This window comes from Python bivittatus, unplaced genomic scaffold (genome assembly GCF_059951505.1).
Source record: "Python bivittatus isolate LINGU-HERP-01145 unplaced genomic scaffold, Pbiv_v1 ctg000590_np1212, whole genome shotgun sequence".
In the NCBI taxonomy this organism is placed as follows: Eukaryota; Metazoa; Chordata; class Lepidosauria; order Squamata; family Pythonidae; genus Python; species Python bivittatus.
Window position 1 is genome coordinate 13,323,081 of NW_028277086.1, and position 21,594 is coordinate 13,344,674.

Here is a 21,594-nt window from a genome sequence, read left to right on the forward strand (position 1 = left end):
TGCACTGGACTTACGATGTCAGTTCCGCTGGGGTCATTAAGCAAATCATCATGGGTCATTAAGTGAGACAACTTTGACCTCCTGCCAGTTTCTCCATTGACTTTGCTTATTTGGAAGCTGGCTGTGAAGGTCACATATGGCAGTCGTGACCGCGGGATGCTGCAACTGTCGTAAATGCACACCCGTTGTCAAGTGCCTAAATGTGCGCCAGTTGCAAAGCACAATCGTGACTGCAGGGTTGGCTGCAACTTCGAAGATGGGTCATAAGTCTCCTTTTTCAGCGCCGTCATAACTTCAGTCACTGAACAAGGAGGTTGGTAAGTGAGGACTGCCTGTAAATACCTGTGCCACATACAGCATTCCAGCTAACAAGAACAAAACACTTTTGGGCTCTTTTTAGCTAGCATGGCCTGAGGGCAAATAAAGCCCATTTGTACCCCAGGGGGTTCATGCAACTCCTTACAAACTGAGATCTCTAATCCAGAGAATTCCTTGCTCACATCACACACACACTTGGGACGTTTGTTTTACTCACAATTCAAATAGTTTGAAATTAAAACTAGTTTTTTAATATGAGTCTCTCTTAATTGTGAGGACTTTTTTTTAAACCCAGGCTGCTTTAATGAATAGAAGAGAGGTAGAAACATACACAGAATAGAATGTATATGATTCATAGAAGCTACCAGAGCTGTAAACGCAGGCTCCTTTATTTACGTAATGCAGAATATAATATCGAGTTTTGCCTACCTTTTAAAGCAACCTTCCTCATGTTGGCACTTTACAGATATGTTGGCACTGCAACTCCCCAAATCAGCCAGAGAGCGTGACCTCAAAGTGAATTTGGGGAATTACATTCCCAACCTATTTGGAGAGTGATCCATTGAGGAAAGTTCTGCAGAACGTTGACGTTGGTTTGGTTGCAGACGGCATGAGATTCTAACTACTAGAAATGGACATTAACTTGGGCATTTGTGACAACAGACCAAAAGCAGCAAGTTACAGCAGTTACTTTGTTGGACGAAAGAACTCCAGATCTGATTTTATGAGACATTCCTTATGTGACACTGAAAATGATGCATAGATGGGCAGGAGCCCAAGAAAAGCCATTCTACCACATTTTCCTCCACCAGAGCAATTTGAACTCAATTGCAAGCTGACCAAACTTTGCATTCTGCTAAGAACTATGGCACACCTCCAGCACACCAAAGGACATGATGGTCAGGAGACCACCCAAGAATTACAGTTGTGTTACAAATTTTGGCAGAACTTGGGCAACCAGCTTTCATGTGTTGGAGACAATTTAAAAAGAGGCTTTGTTATTCACCCTAGGCTTTCATTCCATATTTTTCACAGAGTAAACAAAGTTTTCCATTGTCTCTTTCATAAGTAGCGGGCAGCATTTTGGAGAAGCCTGCAGTATCATAACATGTGAAAAAAGAAAATAAGTGACCATCTGTGCGTCGGGCAGAGGCTTCCCTGGCATTGCAGACTTCTTTTCATTCTTAAGCAGATAAGAGCTACTATCTTGATGCCCAGGCAGATACCTTCAGAGAAGTAACAGAGGCACCCATTTCTGTTGTGTTTTATTGCAAGAGCTAATAGTCTTGACAAGTGGGGCCTGCCCCCAATATTGCCACATGGAAGACTCCTGATCAAGGCTCCAGTTTGCCAATCTCTTTTCCAGAATTAATTTCCAGTGGGTTCTGGCTATCTAGTCTCAAGGCTGAGTCAGGTTCCTGAACATGCTTAGTCCTCCTTTCTGAAGTCTCTCCCTCTTTCTTTTCTTTTCTTTTCTTTTCTTTTCTTTTCTTTTCTTTTCTTTTCTTTTCTTTTCTTTTCTTTTCTTTCTTTCTTTCTTTCTTTTTCTATCTATCTATCTATCTATCTATCTATCTATCTATCTATCTGATATTTATATTTATATTTATATTTATATTTATATTTATATTTATATTTTTCTTTATATATTCTTCGACACTGGTTAGGATTTCCCACAACACTGTTGCTCTCTTGCTATTGTGTGTGGTTTTGATCCCCTAAGGAGAGAATGACAGAGAATGACCTGAAGCAGACATCCCACTAAGCAGCCTCCCAAACATTTCATTTATGAACTTTGTAACCCCCTTTACATGGGTGGGCAGGGCTGAAATATTTTTTATCTGAGGAAGACAGGTGTTAAAGAGCAAATGAGATGCCTTATGCCAGTGTTTCTCAACCTCTGCACTTTAAGACGTGTGGACTTCAACTCCCAGAATTCCCCAGCCAGCCTAGGGAATTCTGGGAGTTGAGGTCCATACATCTTAAAGTTGCAGAGGTTGAGAAACACTGCCTTATGCTTTTACAAGGTTAGAGACACTCATTTTGGCCCTTAATGCCTTCCAAGAACCCAAATGTGAAATGTTCCGGTGTGCACTCTGATTTGGCATGATGTATTGTTCATGCCATTGCAGACAGGGCACAGAGAGAGCATGGCTCTTTGCTCTCCAAAATTTTTTTTAAAAAAATCAACGTTGCTAAGCCATGACCAAACAAGCTAGGCTAACATAACAGACAAGCCATTAAATGCATAACACAGTGTGTGAATCAGACCTGAATAAATCAGGTAAACCAAGGCTCAGTGTTCTGGGCTGCAGAGCTACATATACAGTGGGGCAAAAAAATATTTAGTCAGCCACCAATTGTGCAAGTTCTCCCACTTAAAAAGATGAGAGAGGCCTGTAATTTTCATCATAGGTATACCTCAACTATGAGAGACAAAATGGGGGAAAAAATCCAGAAAATCACATTGTCTGATTTTTAAAGAATTTATTTGCAAATCATGGTGGAAAATAAGTATTTGGTCACCTACAAACAAGCAAGATGTCTGGCTCTCACAGACCTGTAACTACTTCTTTAAGAGGCTCCTCTGTCCTCCACTCATTACCTGTAGTAATGGCACCTGTTTGACCTTGTTATCAGTATAAAAGACACCTGTCCACAACCTCAAACAGTCACACTCCAAACTCCACTATGGCCGAGACCAAAGAGCTGTTGAAGGATACCAGAAACAAAATTGTAGACCTGCACCAGGCTGGGAAGACTGAATCTGCAATAGGCAAGCAGCTTGGTGTGAAGAAATCAACTGTGGGAGCAGTAATTAGAAAATGGAAGACATACAAGACCACTGATAATCTCCCTTGATCTGGGGCTCCACGTAAGATCTCACCCCGTGGGGTGAAAATGATCACAAGAACGGTGAGCAAAAATCCCAGAACCACACGGGGGGATCTAGTGAATGACCTGCAGAGAGCTGGGACCAAAGTAACAAAGGCTACCATCAGTAACACACTATGCTGCCAGGGACTCAAATCCTGCAGTGCCAGATGTGTCCCCCTGCTTAAGCCAGTACATGTCTGGGCCTGTCTGAAGTTTGCTAGAGAGCATTTGGATCATCCAGAAGAGGATTGGGAGAATATCTCATGGTCAGATGAAACCAAAGTAGAACGTTTTGATCTAAACTCCTCTCATTGTGTTTGGAGGAGAGAGAATGCTGAGTTGCCTCCAAAGAACACCATACCTACTGTGAAGCATGGGGGTGGAAACATCATGCTTTGGGGCTGTTTTTCTGCAAAGGGACCAGGACGACTGATCCGTGTCAAGGAAAGAATGAATGGGGCCATGTATCGTGAGATTTTGAGTGAACACCTCCTTCCATCAGCAAGGGCATTGAAGATGAAATGTGGCTGGGTCTTTCAGCATGACAATGATCCCAAACACACTGCCCGGGCAACGAAAGAGTGGCTTCGTAAGAAGCATTTCAAGGTCCTGGAGTGGCCTAGCCAGTCTCCAGATCTCAGCCCCATGGAAAACCTTTGGAGAGAGTTGAAGGTCCGTGTTGCCCAGCGACAGCCCCAAAACATCACTGCTCTAGAGGAGATCTGCATGGAGGAATGGGCCAAAATACCAGCAACAGTGTGTGAAAACCTTGTGAAGACTTACAGAAAATGTTTGACCTCTGTCATTGCCAACAAAGGATATATAACAAAGTATTGAGATGAACGTTTGATATTGACCAAATACTTATTTTCCACCATGATTTGCAAATAAATTCTTTAAAAATCAGACAATGTGATTTTCTGGATTTTTCCCCCCATTTTGTCTCTCATAGTTGAGGTATACCTATGATGAAAATTACAGGCCTCTCTCATCTTTTTAAGTGGGAGAACTTGCACAATTGGTGGCTGACTAAATACTTTTTTGCCCCACTGTAAGCCCCTTGCTTTCTTTTTCTCACTCTTTCTAGTCTTTATTTTGGTATAACTCTTTATTTATAAGACTCGCATGGCCGCTTTGTTATAGTTTTGTGAGCTGCCCAGTGTCACAACTCAGGGCAGCTCCCAAAATAATAATAAAAACCAAGGGAAACCGTAAAAGCAATGCCCCAAAACCAAATCCTGGGGCTCAGTAATTTCAATCACTGGGCTCCAGCCTCACTTTATCCACATGCTTGAGGGAAGAACCAGTTTTTTTAAAGCCTTCGGGAAGGCTCGGGTGGAAGGGGTGGTTGCTGGATCTTATAAGGTGTATCAATGTACAAGAATGAGAAAAAAAAACAGTGCAGTCTACAAAATTATGGATCAACGGATTAATTTTAAAATTCCAGTAGAGAATGAGCAGTATTATAAAGCATAATTGTTCCAGGCCTTTTAGAACTTTGCTTAATTTGAATGGCAGTTCTGTAGACCAGTGTTTCTCAACCTCAGCAATTTTAAGATGCATGAACTTCAACTCTCAGAATTCCCCAGTCAGCATGGGGTACCCAACATGTAGACAGAAGTGAAGAACTGTATATAGGAGAAAAAGAATTGCTGAGTAAACTCATTGCTTCTGAAAAAGAAGGAACGTAAGAATAGTCCTTCTGGCAGGCAGTGGTCCATCTGTGTTTGCTTCTTACAGTGGCCAGACGTGCTTTTAGAGCAGTGTTTCTCAACCTTGGCAGTTTGAAGATATGTGGACTTCAACTCCCAGGCAGTGGTCCATCTGTGTCCAGAATTTTGCTTCTTACAGTGGCCAAACATGCTTTGAGAGCAGTGTTTCTCAACCTTGGCAGCTTGAAGATGTGTGGACTTCAACTCCCAGAATTCCCCAGCCAGCCATGCTGGCTGGGGAATTCTGGGAGTTGAAGTCCACACATCTTCAAGTTGCCAAGGTTGAGAAACACTGTTTTAGAGTATACGAGCAGGAGATGCTTCAAAACGGCATGGAGCCCTATGCTCAGAGAAGGTCCAGGAGTTGGAAAACCAGAATTGGGGAGCCAAACACAGCTCTGCAATTCCATCCCTGCCCTAATTCATAAACCATGGTTTGCAAACCACAGTGAGTGGCTTCGTACAACACATTAAAGCAAAACCAAACCTCATTTGGTGATACATATTCTTGTAACTTGTTCAGCATCTTGTATGGTTCACTCATATGACTAGTTTTATATATGTAGAAAAAGCTGAGGCAGGCTGTTTGGTAAAATACTCGGTTGGTGGCAAAGGTAAGATTGCTTCTCCCCTTGGTTCAGGCTGGATACTCCTGTATTGCAGTACCTCTGTTCCGGAAAGTTCAATGTCTGTTGAACAGTTTTACTGTTTCTCTGGATCCTTAAAAGTTCCAGATCAGCTTCTAAGAATGTGCAGACAATGCAACTTTCAATATACCTTTTTTTTTTTAAGAAAAAAATAGCTCTCTATGTGAAATCAGACAAATGGTGGACCAGTGGAATCAGCTGAGTCTTATTTCTTCTTTATCCACTCCTTTTCTGTGTTCAGGACTGCAGTTATTTTACATTAGCAGATATTTTCTGTGAGTTGTTGCTTCCGCTGAAAATTGATAATGGTAGGGCTGGTATAAAGAGCAGCATTAATATGTCAACAAAATACTTAGTTCTGGCCTCTGGATTTGGAGAAAGTAAAAGGTGATTTTCATTTCTCCAGGAGGCACATCGTCTTCACAATTATTTAGTTCTGTATTACAGGAACAATGCTTAATTATGATTGTGCCCATTCCCCCCTCTCCCTGCTGCTGTGATTAAATGTTACAGGTGTCTTGAGAAAAGGGTTTAATCTGGCACAGTTTAAACCACAGTTCCAGTGCCTGGGCTCAGATGTCGCGCTAAAGCAAGGGTGCACAACTTTCGGAAGCCCAGGGCTGCACCTTCTGTGTCATGCCAGGGGACACAATCTAAAACACAGTGGGAGGGAGAGGGCAGGACAGAGACTGTATTTGGTTTGATGTATTTTGCATTTGAGCTTAATTAAAATGAAAGCATTTATATGATGGCTCTCCAGTCATGAATCATACGCAGCCCGAATGCTCAGGGCTTGCAGTTGCCACAATGGAAGAGGGTGAATACTCTTCACATTAGTTAGCTGTTTCCTGGATGCGGCTGGATTACAAGATTTATTGAAGGGGACAGGATGGGGTTTCAGGTATTTCAGCAACTCAGCTATCTCCAGTTTAAATCTACATCCCTCTGTTCATTAGGATGAAGACTTTTCTGATTTTCTTTCCAGCAGGCTTTCCCTGATTTGACAAGGAGGCAGGTCTCATCATGGATAATGGGAAAAACTGAAGTGGGCTGTTTACATTGCGTGTAGGGTGACTTGTAAGAATGTTCGTTTGGAAAAGTGGCCAGTACATTCTTAAATAAATATATCTCCCCAATTTAATGGGAAATGACTATTACAATTATTTGGTTATATTGGCTGAATTTACATATAATGCTTAACTGGGGTTGTTCACCATGATTTGTTTAAGCAGGTCTTAATAGTTTGGTTCATATGTAGTGCTAAGCCATAATGTGTTTCTGATTTGTTCAAACTAGAAAACTATGGTTTATGAACTTGGGTTGTTTGGATAAAGAGTGGTTTGCATGAAACAATGAAGTGTGGCTAATTGAAAACTGATACACAATTGGAGGAGAGGAAGGGAAGAGAAGAAGCGTGTATTTGTAATGTTGAGGCATGATTCATAATCCTTCTTGATCAGGCTGTTGTGAAGTTTTAGTCGTAAAGACTAGAAAGTTGTTTTTTACAGTTCTGCTTTTATCACGCACACACATGTATGTGGGCACAGTATTCAGGATATTTCACAGTATGAATCATAATGGTAATGGATTTGAAAGTGGAGGGAGAAGTAAGGAATGCCAGCAGTCTTCTGTATTTGACATTTCTTAGGCTGGAAACATCTTCCAGCTAACCTGATTCCCCATCTGATGGTGTTTTTCAAACTTGGCAACTTTAAGATGTGTGGACTGGGGAATTCTGGGAGCTGAAGTGCAGACATCTTAAAGTTGCCAAGTTTGAGAAACGCTGATCTAAATGAACTTGTAGCTGGCAGAAGAGAAAGCAAAAGTGAAATGTTTTTGTAAGCCTGAATGTTCTCTCGTGTCTTTTGAATGACTCAGGAGAGACAGACTTCATCTTGAACAGGATGTCATTTCCTGGGACGGAAAAGATGGATGGGAAGAACTGCGATCAACGCCTCTCATTTGCTTTTCTGATTAGATAGGGTCATAAAGATTAACTTTCTAGTTAATAATAGGTAAAAAGTCTTTTGCTTCCTGAAGAGGGCATGGCCTTAAAAACACTCCTGACAAGCCAGACTGGCTCGTACAGCAGCCCTTTTCTTCACAAAAGGGATGTGAATAGAATGAGCAGCGCAACGAGTGACAGTTTTCCGGCTTCTCGCGGGCTTCAAACGGTGGCATTTCTCCTTATTTCTGCAAATGCGCATCTGTATTTAAAGCATCTCACAACACAAACAGAAACATAGAAATATAAAACACAAAACAGCAGGGCGGGAGATAATGAGCATTGCAAATATTTAAAACACTGGAAGAGCAAATGAGAAAAAGAACAAAAACATTGCACAGTGAAAGCTCTCTTAAAAAAAAGGAGGGGGTCACCAGTGTCTGCAAGCTTTCGGGGGGGGGGCGCAGGGTGCAGGTTCTCACCACAATACCTAAGCATACAGTGAAATGGAAAGACATAATGTTCCCAAACACATCTATGTGATAGATATCAAGGAAAAGAGATTTAATCTGACATGTATATTCCAAGAGAAGCCTTGTGCAGATAAATTGGTTATTTTGTAATAAAGAAGGCATTTCTCTGTATTCTATTTTAGTTCACAGACATAAAACTGAAATTTGACATTTTTATGCTTGTTTTTAATTGCCTGGAAAATCTCTGCAATACAGCATGTCAAATGCCACTAAAGTTTCTTGTGGAAGCAAAAAAACATTTTTCTCTAGAAATAGAAGCCTCCTCCAACAGCGAGGGCTCATTATTCAACATATTAGAAATTGCTGGAATTCCTGCAATAAGTGGGCAAAGATATATTGTGAACAGATAAAAATATCAGCTGTCTGTTTTGGTAAAGTGCCATTTGTATTTGAATAATGGGAATCAATGTGATCAGACAAGATTGGTCTTTAGCAGAAATAAGTTGAATTTTTTAGTTCTTGAAAAATTCACAAGGAATAAATGCAGGTGGTAGAAAACACTCGACTTCAGTGTTTCTCAATCTCAGCAAGTTTAAGATGCAGGGACATCCACTCCCAGAATTCTCCAGTCAGCATACTGGCTAAGGAATTCTGGGCATTGAAGTCCATGCATCCTAAAGTTGCTGAGGTTGAGAAACACTGCTCTGCTTCTGTTGGAAATTGCTTTTGGCAATGTCCAGTGCTTCCAGTAGAAACACATGGTGCACTCATTCTAAAAACAGTATGATGGGATGGATGGACAGTGGAGAACATCTGTGTGCAGCAGATAGCAGAAGCCAGCAGACACGATCCACCACTCTGCCCACTCTCTTCTCTGAGAGAAGAAACCAGCCAACCAGCACAGATGGAAGAATCCTAATTGGCCACCAGGCCATTGATACCCAACTGATTTGTCTTCATGTTCTTTCCTGGTCCTAGCCCAGCATCTTAACCATTAGATCACTGTTTCTCAACCTTGGCAGCTTTAAGATATATGGACTTCAACTCCCAGAATTCCCCAGCCAGCATACTAGCTGGGGAATTCTGGGAGTTGAGGTCCACACATCTTAAAGTTGCCACGGTTGAGAAACGCTGCTTTAGACCAAGTGGGCTCTTGTGACCAGCATTGCCAAGAGCCAAAACTTTTGATGTCCTCTATTTGTTCTTTTAACCACAAATTCTCAAAATTCTTTTCCCACACATAGACAAACACAGGGAAGCTTCCCCCATAGGACAGTATACCAGAAATATTTCTGCCATACCGCTAAGAAAAGCTTTATATTGTCCACCCTTGCCTTCTCTCTTCTGTAATGGGAACGACATTTGCATTCTTTCTTTCAGAAGGCAAGATTCAGTTTAACCTTAAAATAATAGTAAGATAAGAATTCTAATTTGGGAAGGACAAGGATTAAAGTATTTTTTATTGGAGTGTTTTTTTGTTTTTTGTTTTGGTAAGATACAGTGCTTGGGAAGACAATCAGTCCCATGGAAATAGCAGTGTTGCTTTTAGAACATGTTGAAAGCATATAAACTTCAAAACTTTGAGAGTCAGCTGTCTTGGATACAGCAATGCATTTTCATATCCAGAAGGGCACAGTGAGGGATTCTTTAAAACTGCTTTTTAAAAATAACCATTTGTTCCTTTGTTGATGAGCATATGACTACAAAGACCTCTGAAGGGTGTGGCAACACAAAATACAAAGGTTTATTACAAGAACTGGAAAATGCTTGAAGGTTATGAAAACACACTTTGGATGTCCTGCAAAGCTATGACTTACTTAATCATAGCTTGTTATCCAAGCCACAATGGGCTGGGTTTCCTCAACCCAATGAGACACAAATCATGGTTTACAAACAATAATGACCAGAGTTACATAGCACCCTAAACCAGTCTCAAGAAAACCATATTATGACCTAGTGTAATGAATGAACACAGACATAGTCAGGAAGAACTGTTCTCACCTACACAGATTTGGTTGAAGAGCAAGGAAAAGGTGACAACAATGATGCAAATGCTTGTGAAGAGTTTACACCTTAGCATCCTATACCAGCATCAGTATATACTCAAGGTATTGGACACGAACTTCAGAAACCAATCTGGAGGACTTTGGACCATCCAAAATCATATTTCTTTGTGCCCAACCTACCTGAGGATGAAATGAGGGGACCCCCTCCCCCAATATATGCCATCTTACAAAAAAAGGTAGTCTGCAGACACAGGAATAAATTTAAATAAATAATTTCCAGGATTCTCTAGCAAAGGAAGACTGCGAAGCATATTTTTAATGTACACTGATGTAACTTTTAGGACCACATGTGTAAGAAATCTTGGTTGCTGTCTGGCCAAACTCAAGTGCTTCCACGTCTGAAAGAGTTCAGTTGAAGAGTCTCCATTTGATTTCAGTGGTTCTTTTCATTAGGACAAAGGCTGGATCTACTGTATGTACTGTAGGTCAAAGTGAGGTGGTATTGAAATGGAAGAAATGACTAAACTACCACAGAAAAGCCAATACAGTTTTTTAATTATATTCCTTCATAGATGGATGGATGGATGGATGGATGGATGGATGGATGGATGGATGGATGAATTGATTTGTACTGAACTTGAATGTTTTGCTTGGGAGACAGGCTATGATAAATAAATTGATGATGATGATGATATGGTTTGTTTTTTCTTGTTCCATAGGCTGACATTTGAAAATAGTAACCTCTATCTACACTCCAAAATAGCAGTGTCCTCTTGCTGATTCATTCTTCTGCATGTATAGATCAAAATTCAGAAATTTCCTTAAAATACTAAGCCTTTTTTGTTAATCCTCCCATGAGAATTTTTCTTCTTCTACATATTCATAAATGCAACCTATTCAAGGAACGTTATGAGCCATGAGTTTCATTTCTTCAGTTCCAGTCTTGGATTCCACCTAAAAGTGTTTGTGACCAGGACACTGCGTCTACTAATGTCTAGTTTTCCCTTTGATTCCGTTCACTTGGAAACCATAATTTAAAAAAGAAACCTTTGCTAAACTATTGTGAGTTGCCAGGAAAAGTGGTAGTGGTTTAGCGTTAATTGTAATGTTTTATACTCTGTGTTCCCTGAGCAAACTTTGGAAAGGTGGCAATGACATTTTTATAAGTAAATAACTCTTAACCACTAATATGCAAGAATGATAATTGGCACAAAACTATTCCAGAGAGGCATGCAATTAAGTGTTTTGTATTCCCACTTAAGGCCGTTCAGAGAGCTTGTAAGAACATTGCCTAGCTCCTGTTTTCCCCCGGTGAATAACTCCAAAGCATAAATATTTTGGAACACAGCAGGATCACGTTCAATTACTGCAGCCACATTTTTTGAAAAAGGAGAGGTGAAATGATGACGGAGGAAATTTGCATGCAGTTGTCCTTAGCACGAAGCAAAACATCCTGGTTGAAATAAGCCCAGATAAGTATAGCTATATGTGAAAACTTACTAGAATGGTACAGTTGCCTATACTTTGTGTTAGGTGTTAATTCATTCCCAAGGCAGGATTTGTAGGGGCTGTTTGCTCAGATCTTCAGATGGTTAGGTGGTAGGTATGTTATAATTATCCCCATGTGTGGCTTCTCATTTTCTCCTCAAATGGCTGGAGAGGTGTGGTTTCAGAAACACTAATCAGTGGTTTGTAATGATTAAGTAACTCATCCAGGACAGAATTGTGTTATTTACAGTAGGGAAGTGCAGCCCTCCAGAGAGACGCTTTGTAGCACAGGTGGTATGAAGGTAGCACTTGTCTGCAACTCTTTAAAGCAGCCAGATCTTTTTCGAGGATCATGGAGCAACTGTTCAGGGAGCCACGTGGTCCTGGGAAAAGACATGGCTCCTTTAAAGAATTGCAGACAGATATGTGTTCCATTGCTGCTCTTCCAAACACCTTTCTGGAATGATCTCTGCAGCATTGCACAACCGTATTGTAAATAACGTAATTCTTTGTTTGGATGACTTGCTTAATCATTGCAAACCACAGCTTACTAACCACCTCTGGGTAGAAAGGTGAGATGCAAATAAATATGCTTGGAGTTCGCTAGATGAGCAAACCCAGTAACAGTATGTTTTGCGGCAGCCAGAAAGAGATCAGATTGTTATCCCAGCAATCAGATAACACATTTAACCACAGCCGTACTGCGTGGAAATGATTTGCAAGCCACGTCTCTCTAACATTTGTAGGAGAAATCCCCAGGCTGGCCAGGGAATTCTGGAAGTTGAAGTCCAGACATCTGGAGATGGTCTCAGTTGGGACGCACTGATGTACAGCACTTCTGAGCAAAAGTGACACAGCCCATCTGCTTGTTATTAAAGGGGCAGTTGTGCTTCATTTCCCCTTGACTCATGCTTTAAGAAAACATATAAGGAACTCAAGGTTGTGTGTGTGTGTGTGTACATGCAGGCGGATGATCTTTGAAACCTTAGAGCCGAGTGACATTATACATGTTAAATTGTTTATCTCCTTGTGACATTTGCTGAAAGCTGAAGTTTCAATATTGTCCGTTCTAAAGATCAGCTAACTGGCGGCAACTGAGTATATCATTCTTTGATTCTAATGTCCTTTTTATTTGACTGGAATACAGAAAATCTCGTATTACACATTGTACAGCCCGGTGGGTGTTTTGTCTAATAGCTATGCTATTTCATACAGGCCCGTGGGATGCCTGTGGTACACTTACACGCTACATATAAATGCACATAGTGGCTAGGTTCATACCCTGCTAAGCCATAACATGTATGTCTAGTTTTGGTTCAATGTATTGTGTGAACACCATCACTGTGGTTTGTAAATCATGGTTTATAGCTTAGTGCAATGTGTGAACCTAGCCAATTGTGATTTGTTCAACAAACCAAAGCTTAACTGTGATTTAACAGCCCAATGCATGGTTTCCATCATTCAGTCTTTTCCTCTTAGGCCAGTGTTGTCCAAACTTGGCCACTTTAAGATGAGTGGACTTCAACTCCCAGAATTCCCATGCTGGCTGGGGAATTCTGGGAGTTGAAGTCCACTCATCTTAAAGTGGCCAAGTTTGGACAACACTGTCTTAGGCTAATGCTCACTTTGCAAATATGCTGGTAGCTTGTGAAATGGTTCCTTAGTCTTTGCCACGATTGTCAGTTCTGCTTTCGTAAAGCCGCGTTCAGTTCGCCATCCCCGGGAAGTCCCCAAGATTTCCATAATCTGAGTGGGAATGAAGTGGTACAAAATAAAAGGTTTATATAATCCTTGCCAATATCAAGAATTAGGACCAGGGCAATCTTATGCACAGGCACTCAGAAGTCAGCCAAATTGGGATTTACTCCTAGGGAAATGGGAATACATGTATTTATTAAATTTGTTTGTCGCCCATCTCCCCCAGTGGGTGACACTGGGTGGCTCACAATAAAAGTAAAAGCCACAAACAGTTAAAAAAGAAACACCCCCCCTTCATTAATTAAAATTAATTAATTAATTAGAAGGTCAAACTACAGAAACAAGCCCTATACCTAAAAACTGATGCCACTGATTTCTTCAGAGGCCCAAAGTATGTTGATGAAAAAATGTCTTGCGTTAAAAGATAGTCCCAGGCATTCAGAGGCTTGCTTCGTTCTCATCAAACTGGATTTTATTCTGTGGGCTCCCTGCTGGAATAAAACTGCTGGAAGCCAGCAACCGAGCAGAGTCTTTTCTGTGGTGGCACCTCATTTATAAAATACCTTTACAAGGTTTATTTTCCTGGAACGCCACCTACTGTTTCTGCTGCTCTTATTATCTTGTGTGATTTTATGTGTTACCTATCATGTTATTAATAATGCTACTTTGTCTGCTGTTGTTATCTGTAACAAGGTCCTAGGGAGTTAACTAGGGAAGAGAAATAAATGTTCAACTAGGAGTGACAGAAGCAGTTCATTGCAATGTATAGTCGAGAGAGATTCTGAATTTACTGCTAGAAACCAATGAATAGAAATCTTACTCTTTGGCGTTGTAAGAAAGGACCTTGTCGTGTTTTGCAACCTCTAGTACAGTGTTTCTCAACCTTGGCAACTTGAAGATGTGTGGACTTGAACTCCCAGAATTCTAGCTGGCTGGGGAATTCTGGGAGTTGAAGTCCACACATCTTCAAGTTGCCATGGTTGAGAAATGCCGCTCTAGTATTTTGCACCATACTGCTCTGCAAATATTTAAGATTGATTCAAATATACCAAAACTACTATGCTTGAACTTGTGCTTTATGACATTCCTATTAAGTAAAGGAGAAGTCCTGCTTGTCTGACTTGGAAGAACAGAAATAGGTTTTGTGGAATGCTTATGTAGCATTCAACACCCTTTCGGCCAACCAGTATGTGAGTCTCTTCGGCTTAAGAGAGCTTGCCGCGACAGTAACATGCTCTGCATTCTCTAACAGTTGGTGTTCTGGTGCTCTACAAATGCCTATCGTGCAGCCGAGGCCAGTAGAAAGAATCGTCCCCACATACGGACGTTGGGGCTATGCGTTTAATAAAATGTGTTTCCCATCTTTATGACAGTTTACTAATATTTCCATATTAAGGGACAACATATTAGAAGCTCGCTGACACACCGTAGCAGAAGGGCAATATCTTCCTATGCGTGGTTAGTTTTCCTTGGGGTATCTGTTGGCCTTTGGGGAAAGCAGGAAGCTGGGCTTCAGTGTGAGACAGTGGGGCCCTTCTAACTATAGGTTCATCGCGTTTGAAGCGGGAGTTTAGACCTTCAAGGTCATCTCCTGGCAGGAACCCTGATAGTTGGCTGTCTAGACACCATTTCAACACATCCAGGAGATCCCATCACCTTTGCTTACAGGTAGTCCTCACCTAATGACCACAATTGGGACCGGAATCTTGATTGTTGAGCAAAGCGGTCATTAAGCGAGATGCCCACGTGACTGCTTCACTCAACGACTGCAATCCAGGCACTCCCGGTTGCAGTCGTTAAGCGATCTCCCAAGTCATAAAGCGGACGGAGTGAAAGAGCAGTCTGCTGAAGGATGCTCCTGGCAGGCAGCTTTTTGAGAGCGAAAGAGCTGCCTGCTGGATGGTTTCAGCTCCGCATGGAAGTGAAATCCTCCTGGCAGGCAGCCCTTTCACTCTCAAACGTTCCTAAAACCCACTGAAGGGTTTCCCTTCCCCTCCACCAAGAAGTTTCCCTCTGTCCCTCCGCTTACAACCTTCCCTGCATTGACTTTCTGGGGAAGCCGGCAGAGAATATTGCAAATGGCGATCACATGATGGTGGGGTGCTTGGCAACCAGTTGTAAATGCGAGCTGGTTGCCAAGCACCTGAAATGCAGCCATGTGACCACAGGAGGGCGGTGCAACGTTTTATGAAGGGCGGAAGTGCTTTACAGGCCATAAAGGACCCTTTCTAAGGCCGTTGTAACTTTGAACTGTCATTAAATGAACAGTCGTTAAGCAAGGACTACCTGTAATTGGTTCCACTGTTGCACTGCTCTTATTTTTAGAAAGTTATTTTCCTACTACACAGTCAGAATCCGCCTTCCTATAATTAAGTCCCTTGTTTTGTGCCTTACACTTTGGAACGATGAGGAGGAGGTCTTGATCTTCTCTAGGACGTCCCTTCTGATGTTTGAAGAGTGCTGTTATAACACCCTCAGTCTTCTCTTGGCAAGGCTGAACATCCCCAGTTCCTTCAGTTTCTCTTCATAAGACTTCTGGTTCTATCTACCTTGTGGGCTTTTGCAACACGGAGGTACCAAAATGTGGTATCCTGAACTGGACAAAGACTCATGGAATCTGACCAATGCAAAATAAGGTGGAACTATTACTACTTGTGATTTGGAGACTATAGTTTTATCAAGCCTTTGAGATAGGCCAGGTCAAAGAACAGGGTCCACAAGGACTACTGTAACTCTACTTTATTGCTGCAGGGTATAAGAACAGAATCCTGAAAGCCAGACAGAGTCAGTCAGTTGGTCAGTCAGTCTCTCCCTCTCCCTCTCCCTCTCTTTCTCTTTCTCTCATACCAAAGAGAGTCAAGGGAGGGCAGTCTTCAATTTCTTCCTCACTGCATCCTCTCTTCCAGGGCTAACCCGGTATTTACCTAGGGGCTGTTGAATACCTTTTTCAAAGGCCATATCCATACTCCCCTACAATGTCTCTTGATACAGCATAGCATTGCATTTGCCCTTTTTGCAGCAGTAGCATATTTCTGGCACATATTCAACTTGCAGTTGACTGCTGTTCCAAGATTTTTTATCTTTTTCACACAAGTAGCACTACCAGCTTAGATACCATCTATACTTATGCATTTGATTCCAGTTTCCTCAATTAAGAACTTCTCATTTGTCTCTCTTAAATTTAATTTCCTTTATTTTCAGCCCATATCTCAAACCTCTTATGTTCTCTTACTATCCCGGGATGCCGTAAAATCAGAAATTCTAAACTTTCCAGTTGTTTCCTCTTCTCTCCTCCTCCTCCTGATGAGTATCTGGCAACAATAACTCCTGCTCCTGCCAGCTCAAAACTAAATTACTGCCAAATGATGATTCTTTAATATAGAGCTGGTGGCTATTAATCAAATATTTAGATACGGCAGATTCCATTTGTGAACAACAGATGAGCATAAGCATTCTGTGCAAGGGGGAACGAAGAACAGAGAAAAAGGGTGAGCAACCTGTAGCCCATGTCCACTCTTCAGCCCCCAGCTTCAGAATCAATTCTCCAGATGTTGCTGCTGAAATATAATTTGTCAGTGTGATTTTTGCGGAGGGGTTTGGTGGTTGCTGTCGGGGAGTGGTGGTTTTGGTTTTGATCAAAGTTGGGGGCAAAATTTCTGCCTTGCTGTTGACCAAGGGACTTGGACGAACCGCGGTCTCTCAAGCTGGATGATATCCTACAAGATTATTATACTGTACAGATAAAACAGGAAGAGGAATCTAAATACGGGATGCAACCTTAAAGGCTTGTGCTGCATTCAGTTATGAAAAATAACACAAAAATACATCACGTACTCTGTCATTGTTACTCATGATGATTATTCCCTTTATTAGTTTGGTGCTTGCATAATCTTACCCCAAGATGGAAACTTCAGCAGCTACAGTCCCAAACTGCTGGAGAGTTCCCAGCTGGGAAAGCTGGCTCTTACTCTGGGGCAGTGTTTCTCAACCGTGGCAACTTTAAGATGTGTGGACTTCAACTCCCAGAATTCCCCAGCCAGCCATGCTGGCTGGGGAATTCTGGGAGTTGAAGTCCACACATCTTAAAGTTGCCACAGTTGAGAAACATTGCTTTGGGGTGTTCCAGTTCAGAATAAGAACTACCCAAAGTGTACATTTTCATCTCCATGTTGGAATACTCCAATTCTCTGGTTTCTCATAACCTTTTGCTTTAATAAAACAAAGACATCTGGATGTAGATGTCATCTGCATTAGGTTAAACCATTATTCTCCCTCCCTCTTTCATTGTGTGTGGGCGTGGATGTGTATACATAGGAAAGAGTTTGAAGCTGTTTCCCAATAGGAAGGAATATGAAAATACTGTGGTTATGATAAATGAAGTTTTTTTTTTTAATTATTTTTATTCAACCAAACTTTCACTACCGGAGTAATATTTGGGTGTTTGTGTGTGTGTATATTTTAATATCAGTCATTTCCTGAAGCTGGTGGTGAAGTGGGGCTTTTGTGAGAAACACTAACTCTTCCTCCTTTTCTTGCAAAGCCAGAAAGTCTATAATACTCTGCCTTTGATCAAATTTCAGTGTTTCGTTCCTTTTGTCTTCATTGTACCATAAGCCGATACTTCCCATTTTTGTTCCCCTACAGAATCAAAGTGATACCTGGAGTTTGAAGTCTTTTTTTTTTCCTTCCCCCCAACCCCCTTTTTGGTGTTGTTGTTTTGGCTAACCTGAATGAGTCATAAGATGTTCCAGAAGCTGGTTAAAAAAAAGCAGCTTGATAGATTTGATCACATTTGTCTGTCTGACTTCCAAGAAGTGAGTTTTTCTTTTTTTTCTTTTTTTTTACCCCACCAAAATGTCATCTGTGAATATATAACAAAGGCTTAATTGTGGAAATGTTGGAGCTTTGGCAAAATTGTGTGCATATCAAGTGCTCTTTTGAACATGGCACTGGCTGGCTGTCAGCACAACTAACAGGAAGAAAATGAGGCCGCTAGCATATGGCAGCAGATTAATTCACTCAAAGACGATTCCTTGTTTGCCATCGTTTTCAGAGTGGGGGGGTATGAAGTGGATTTTGGGAGGGACGGGAACTGAACATTGGAATTTTAATTGCTTGACCTCAATTTCAAATTTGCTGGACACAAAGAGGCCAGATTTATTCATTAGTTTGTGATGATGATTAGAACCTCAACCAGGAAAAGGTGCACAATTTTTACCAGGCACTTCTATAAATTCATTTGTGTATCACTAGTCTAGTTAACATGGAGTAAAGGTTGGGTTGAGCTTTTCCAACTTCTTGTCTTCAGAGATGGGGGACTGCAATTCCATCCTTCAGCTTGTTGGCTGAGGGTGATAGGCCTTCTGATCCAACATATTTGATGGACATTGGATTGGGAAGGCTATAATTGTTTGCTACGGATTACGCTGTGGGAGTGCAATTAAAAACAGTATTTTTACAACCTGGCCGATCTAAGTATATCAGGGAAGAGAGAGAAAAACTGAATAAAGAGCCTATGATTTCTGCTAGGTTTGGGGACGATTGTTTGCTTGGTTTTTTAAGGTTCAGGCTAATTCTTGTGTATAATGCTGCAAAACTCCAATTCTGCTGGCTGCCTGGAAGTTGGACAAAATACACCTCTTCAAGGGGGCTTTTTAAATTAACGAATTAAAAGAGTGCTATTGAAATTGCTAATTGTTATTGGGTTACGTTTTAATTTAAAATTAAAGGTTATCCCCGAATAAGCTGCTTTGGTGTATCAGAGAAAAGAAAAAAAAACATAATTGGAGTAAAGAAATAAAAAGTAGAATAAAAAGCCAAACTTCTATGTGCCCTTAGAGGAGAAGTAGGTATAAAAACAAATTAACAGAAACTCCTGTGTGATAGGCTTGGAATTGACAGTGCTATTTTAGACTTCAGGTAGAGGAGTCAACATTCATCTATGTAAAGTGTACCTTGTAAAAAGAAAGATGGTCTTAAGCCAGTTACATTCTTGTTGGAAAGGAATGGGCAATTTTTCTAGTATCTTACACTTGGAGGCTTTTCTGAATCAGCTTAGGTGACCTTCAGATATATGGGCTTCAACTTCCAGAATTCTCAGCAATATTCATGCTAGCTGGGGTTGTGGTGGGGGTATCTGGGAATTAAGATCCACATATCTCTAGAGCAGTGTTTCTCAACCTTGGGAACTTTAAGATATGTGGACTTCAACTCCCTGGCTGGCTGGGGAATTCTGGGAGTTGAAGTCCACACATCTTAAAGTTCCCAAGGTTGAGAAACACTGCTCTAGAGCATGCAGGAGTCTAGATTACAACTGACGTCATATGGTAGTTGTTGGTTAACATGGGGAGAGTCCTCCCTATCCTTTACTTTAAACTCTCAGAGATCAGTAAATCAGGAGATATGCATAATACAATTCTGACAGTAGATGTTGATAATCACATATAACTATTATTTCCTTATGTTCAAAGAGTGTATATGAGTTTTTTTTTTCATGGCATATGTGAACCCCCATGTAGAGTAGAGTAGACTTCATCATAAGCTGGGTTTAAAAAGCTTGTTTTCTATAACTACAACCTTCTTAATAAAGCATCCTGTAGTAATGTCATTTTTGAATTATGTAAAAACTGTGCAGCACTTCGTTAAGATGAAATGGAACTTGTCTCCAGAGTCTGAGAATTCCCATTCATATTAAAATGTTCTGGCCTCTTGTTTAGATCTCAAATTAAATCTTTCACGTTGACACCAGTCTCCCGTCTCTCCCCCCACCAGTTTTTCTTTATTGTTCAACTTGTGCATTTTAAAGAGAGTCACCCAAGTTAGTTCATGAATAATTGTAAAGACAAAAGGATGTTTACTATGTCTAAGTAGGGTTGTTGATTTTTAAATGATTCAGATTGCTAACTTCATGCACTCATTTATTGGAAGTGTTGCTAAGGTGGCAATATACCCATGTTTATCATCATTGATCTCAAAGATTATATCTAATGATGCATAATGCACACACACACAAAATAGGCATAATGCTTTGAGTTTTGCCAGAAAATGAAACAGGTAATAAGTCAGAAGTTAAGTCATAAGAAATTAAGACAAAAACAGAAATTAAGTCAAATAGTAGCTGATGATACTCTATCAATGTAGTTTTATAAATAGATTATGAGTGCTGCCACAGCTTTGAACACACTGGTTCTGTTTCACTCCAAGTAGTACTGTAATATTGAGGGATTTTGTTAATATTTTCCTCACTTATGTTAACTTTGGAACCTTTATAACAATTCTCTAAGGTAGGCCTGTGTTGTTATTTATTTAATTGATTGATTTATTGATTGATTGATTATGTGCCATCAAGAGTTGGTCTTAGCAACCACATAGATAGATTTTCTCCATGACAGTCTGTCCCTAACTTAGTCTTTCAGGTCTTATCATTAATCATATAATACAGAAAATTTGCAAGCAATGAGCATTACTTCTGTCTGTGTATGAGTAAGAACATCTTCTGGTGGTTCTGTATAGCAGTCTCCTGACAACAATGCAATTTATGTTTATTTTTAAATATCCAGCAGGTATTAATTTGAGATAATGCAAAGCAGAGTGAAATCTGTGGAAGATTTTAACAGATTACAGTGATCATTCCTATATAGTTGTATGATGATTTTAAAAATCCAGGTTACATATACAGTAGTTCTTTTTGGCATTAAATTATACCCCCTTGTGAACTTTATCTTATTGCTTGTTGGTTTGCTTTAACTGGGGTTAGTCCCCAATATTGAACTGGCAAAGCCTTTTTCTTGGCTTGTAAACAAATAAAGGCACATGTGGTGAAATTTGAAAACAAGGAGGCATCCTTTTGATCTTTCATTGCAGAGGAGTTTCCAAGTCTTGTAAGAGCAGAGAGAAATATCCAGGCCAGTAGGAAAAGTACATCTTGCCCGGTGCAAATGAACAAAAGTCACAGTTGCAAGATGGGCGGTTATATAAATCAATATGATATGCTAAGAGAGAGAGAGAATGCAAATCAAGCAAATAGCACTAGGCTTGTTCTTCTACACTCTCATTTGCTCTTCTCTTTCTTTCAGTGAAATACATGCGAGAGGCCACCCCCTATGTGAAGAAAGGTTCTCCTATTTCTGAAATTGGATGGGAAACTCCTCCTCCCGAGTCCCCCCGCTTGGGCAACCCAACCATCGATCCCCTGTTGCCGCTCTCTCTCAACATCCACCGAGACAAAAAGACCATCCCGCTCAAAATGTGCTATGTGACGCGGAACATGGCTATGTTAGACCCAGAAAACAGGTAAACAAACTAGGCTGGGAAAGAAGAACACGTCTTTCCCATAATATTCCTTCTTCTTTATTTTTATGGATCAAGTGCATGTGCAGTCCATAACACAAGTAGACAGCAACTGTCTTTCTTCTTTTTCTCTCTCTGCAT

At 40.8% G+C, this 21,594-nt stretch overlaps 1 protein-coding gene across 1 annotated transcript in view; it reads left to right on the forward strand.

The window, feature by feature from the left end:
- Positions 1-21,594, forward strand: part of SNTB1 (syntrophin beta 1) — a 97,033-nt gene that overhangs the window by 36,378 nt on the left and 39,061 nt on the right. Inside the window, exon 2 of the mRNA XM_088149003.1 lies at positions 21,240-21,456. Within this exon, the coding sequence (XP_088005129.1) occupies positions 21,240-21,456 (217 nt within the window). The remainder of the gene's footprint in view (positions 1-21,239; positions 21,457-21,594) is intronic.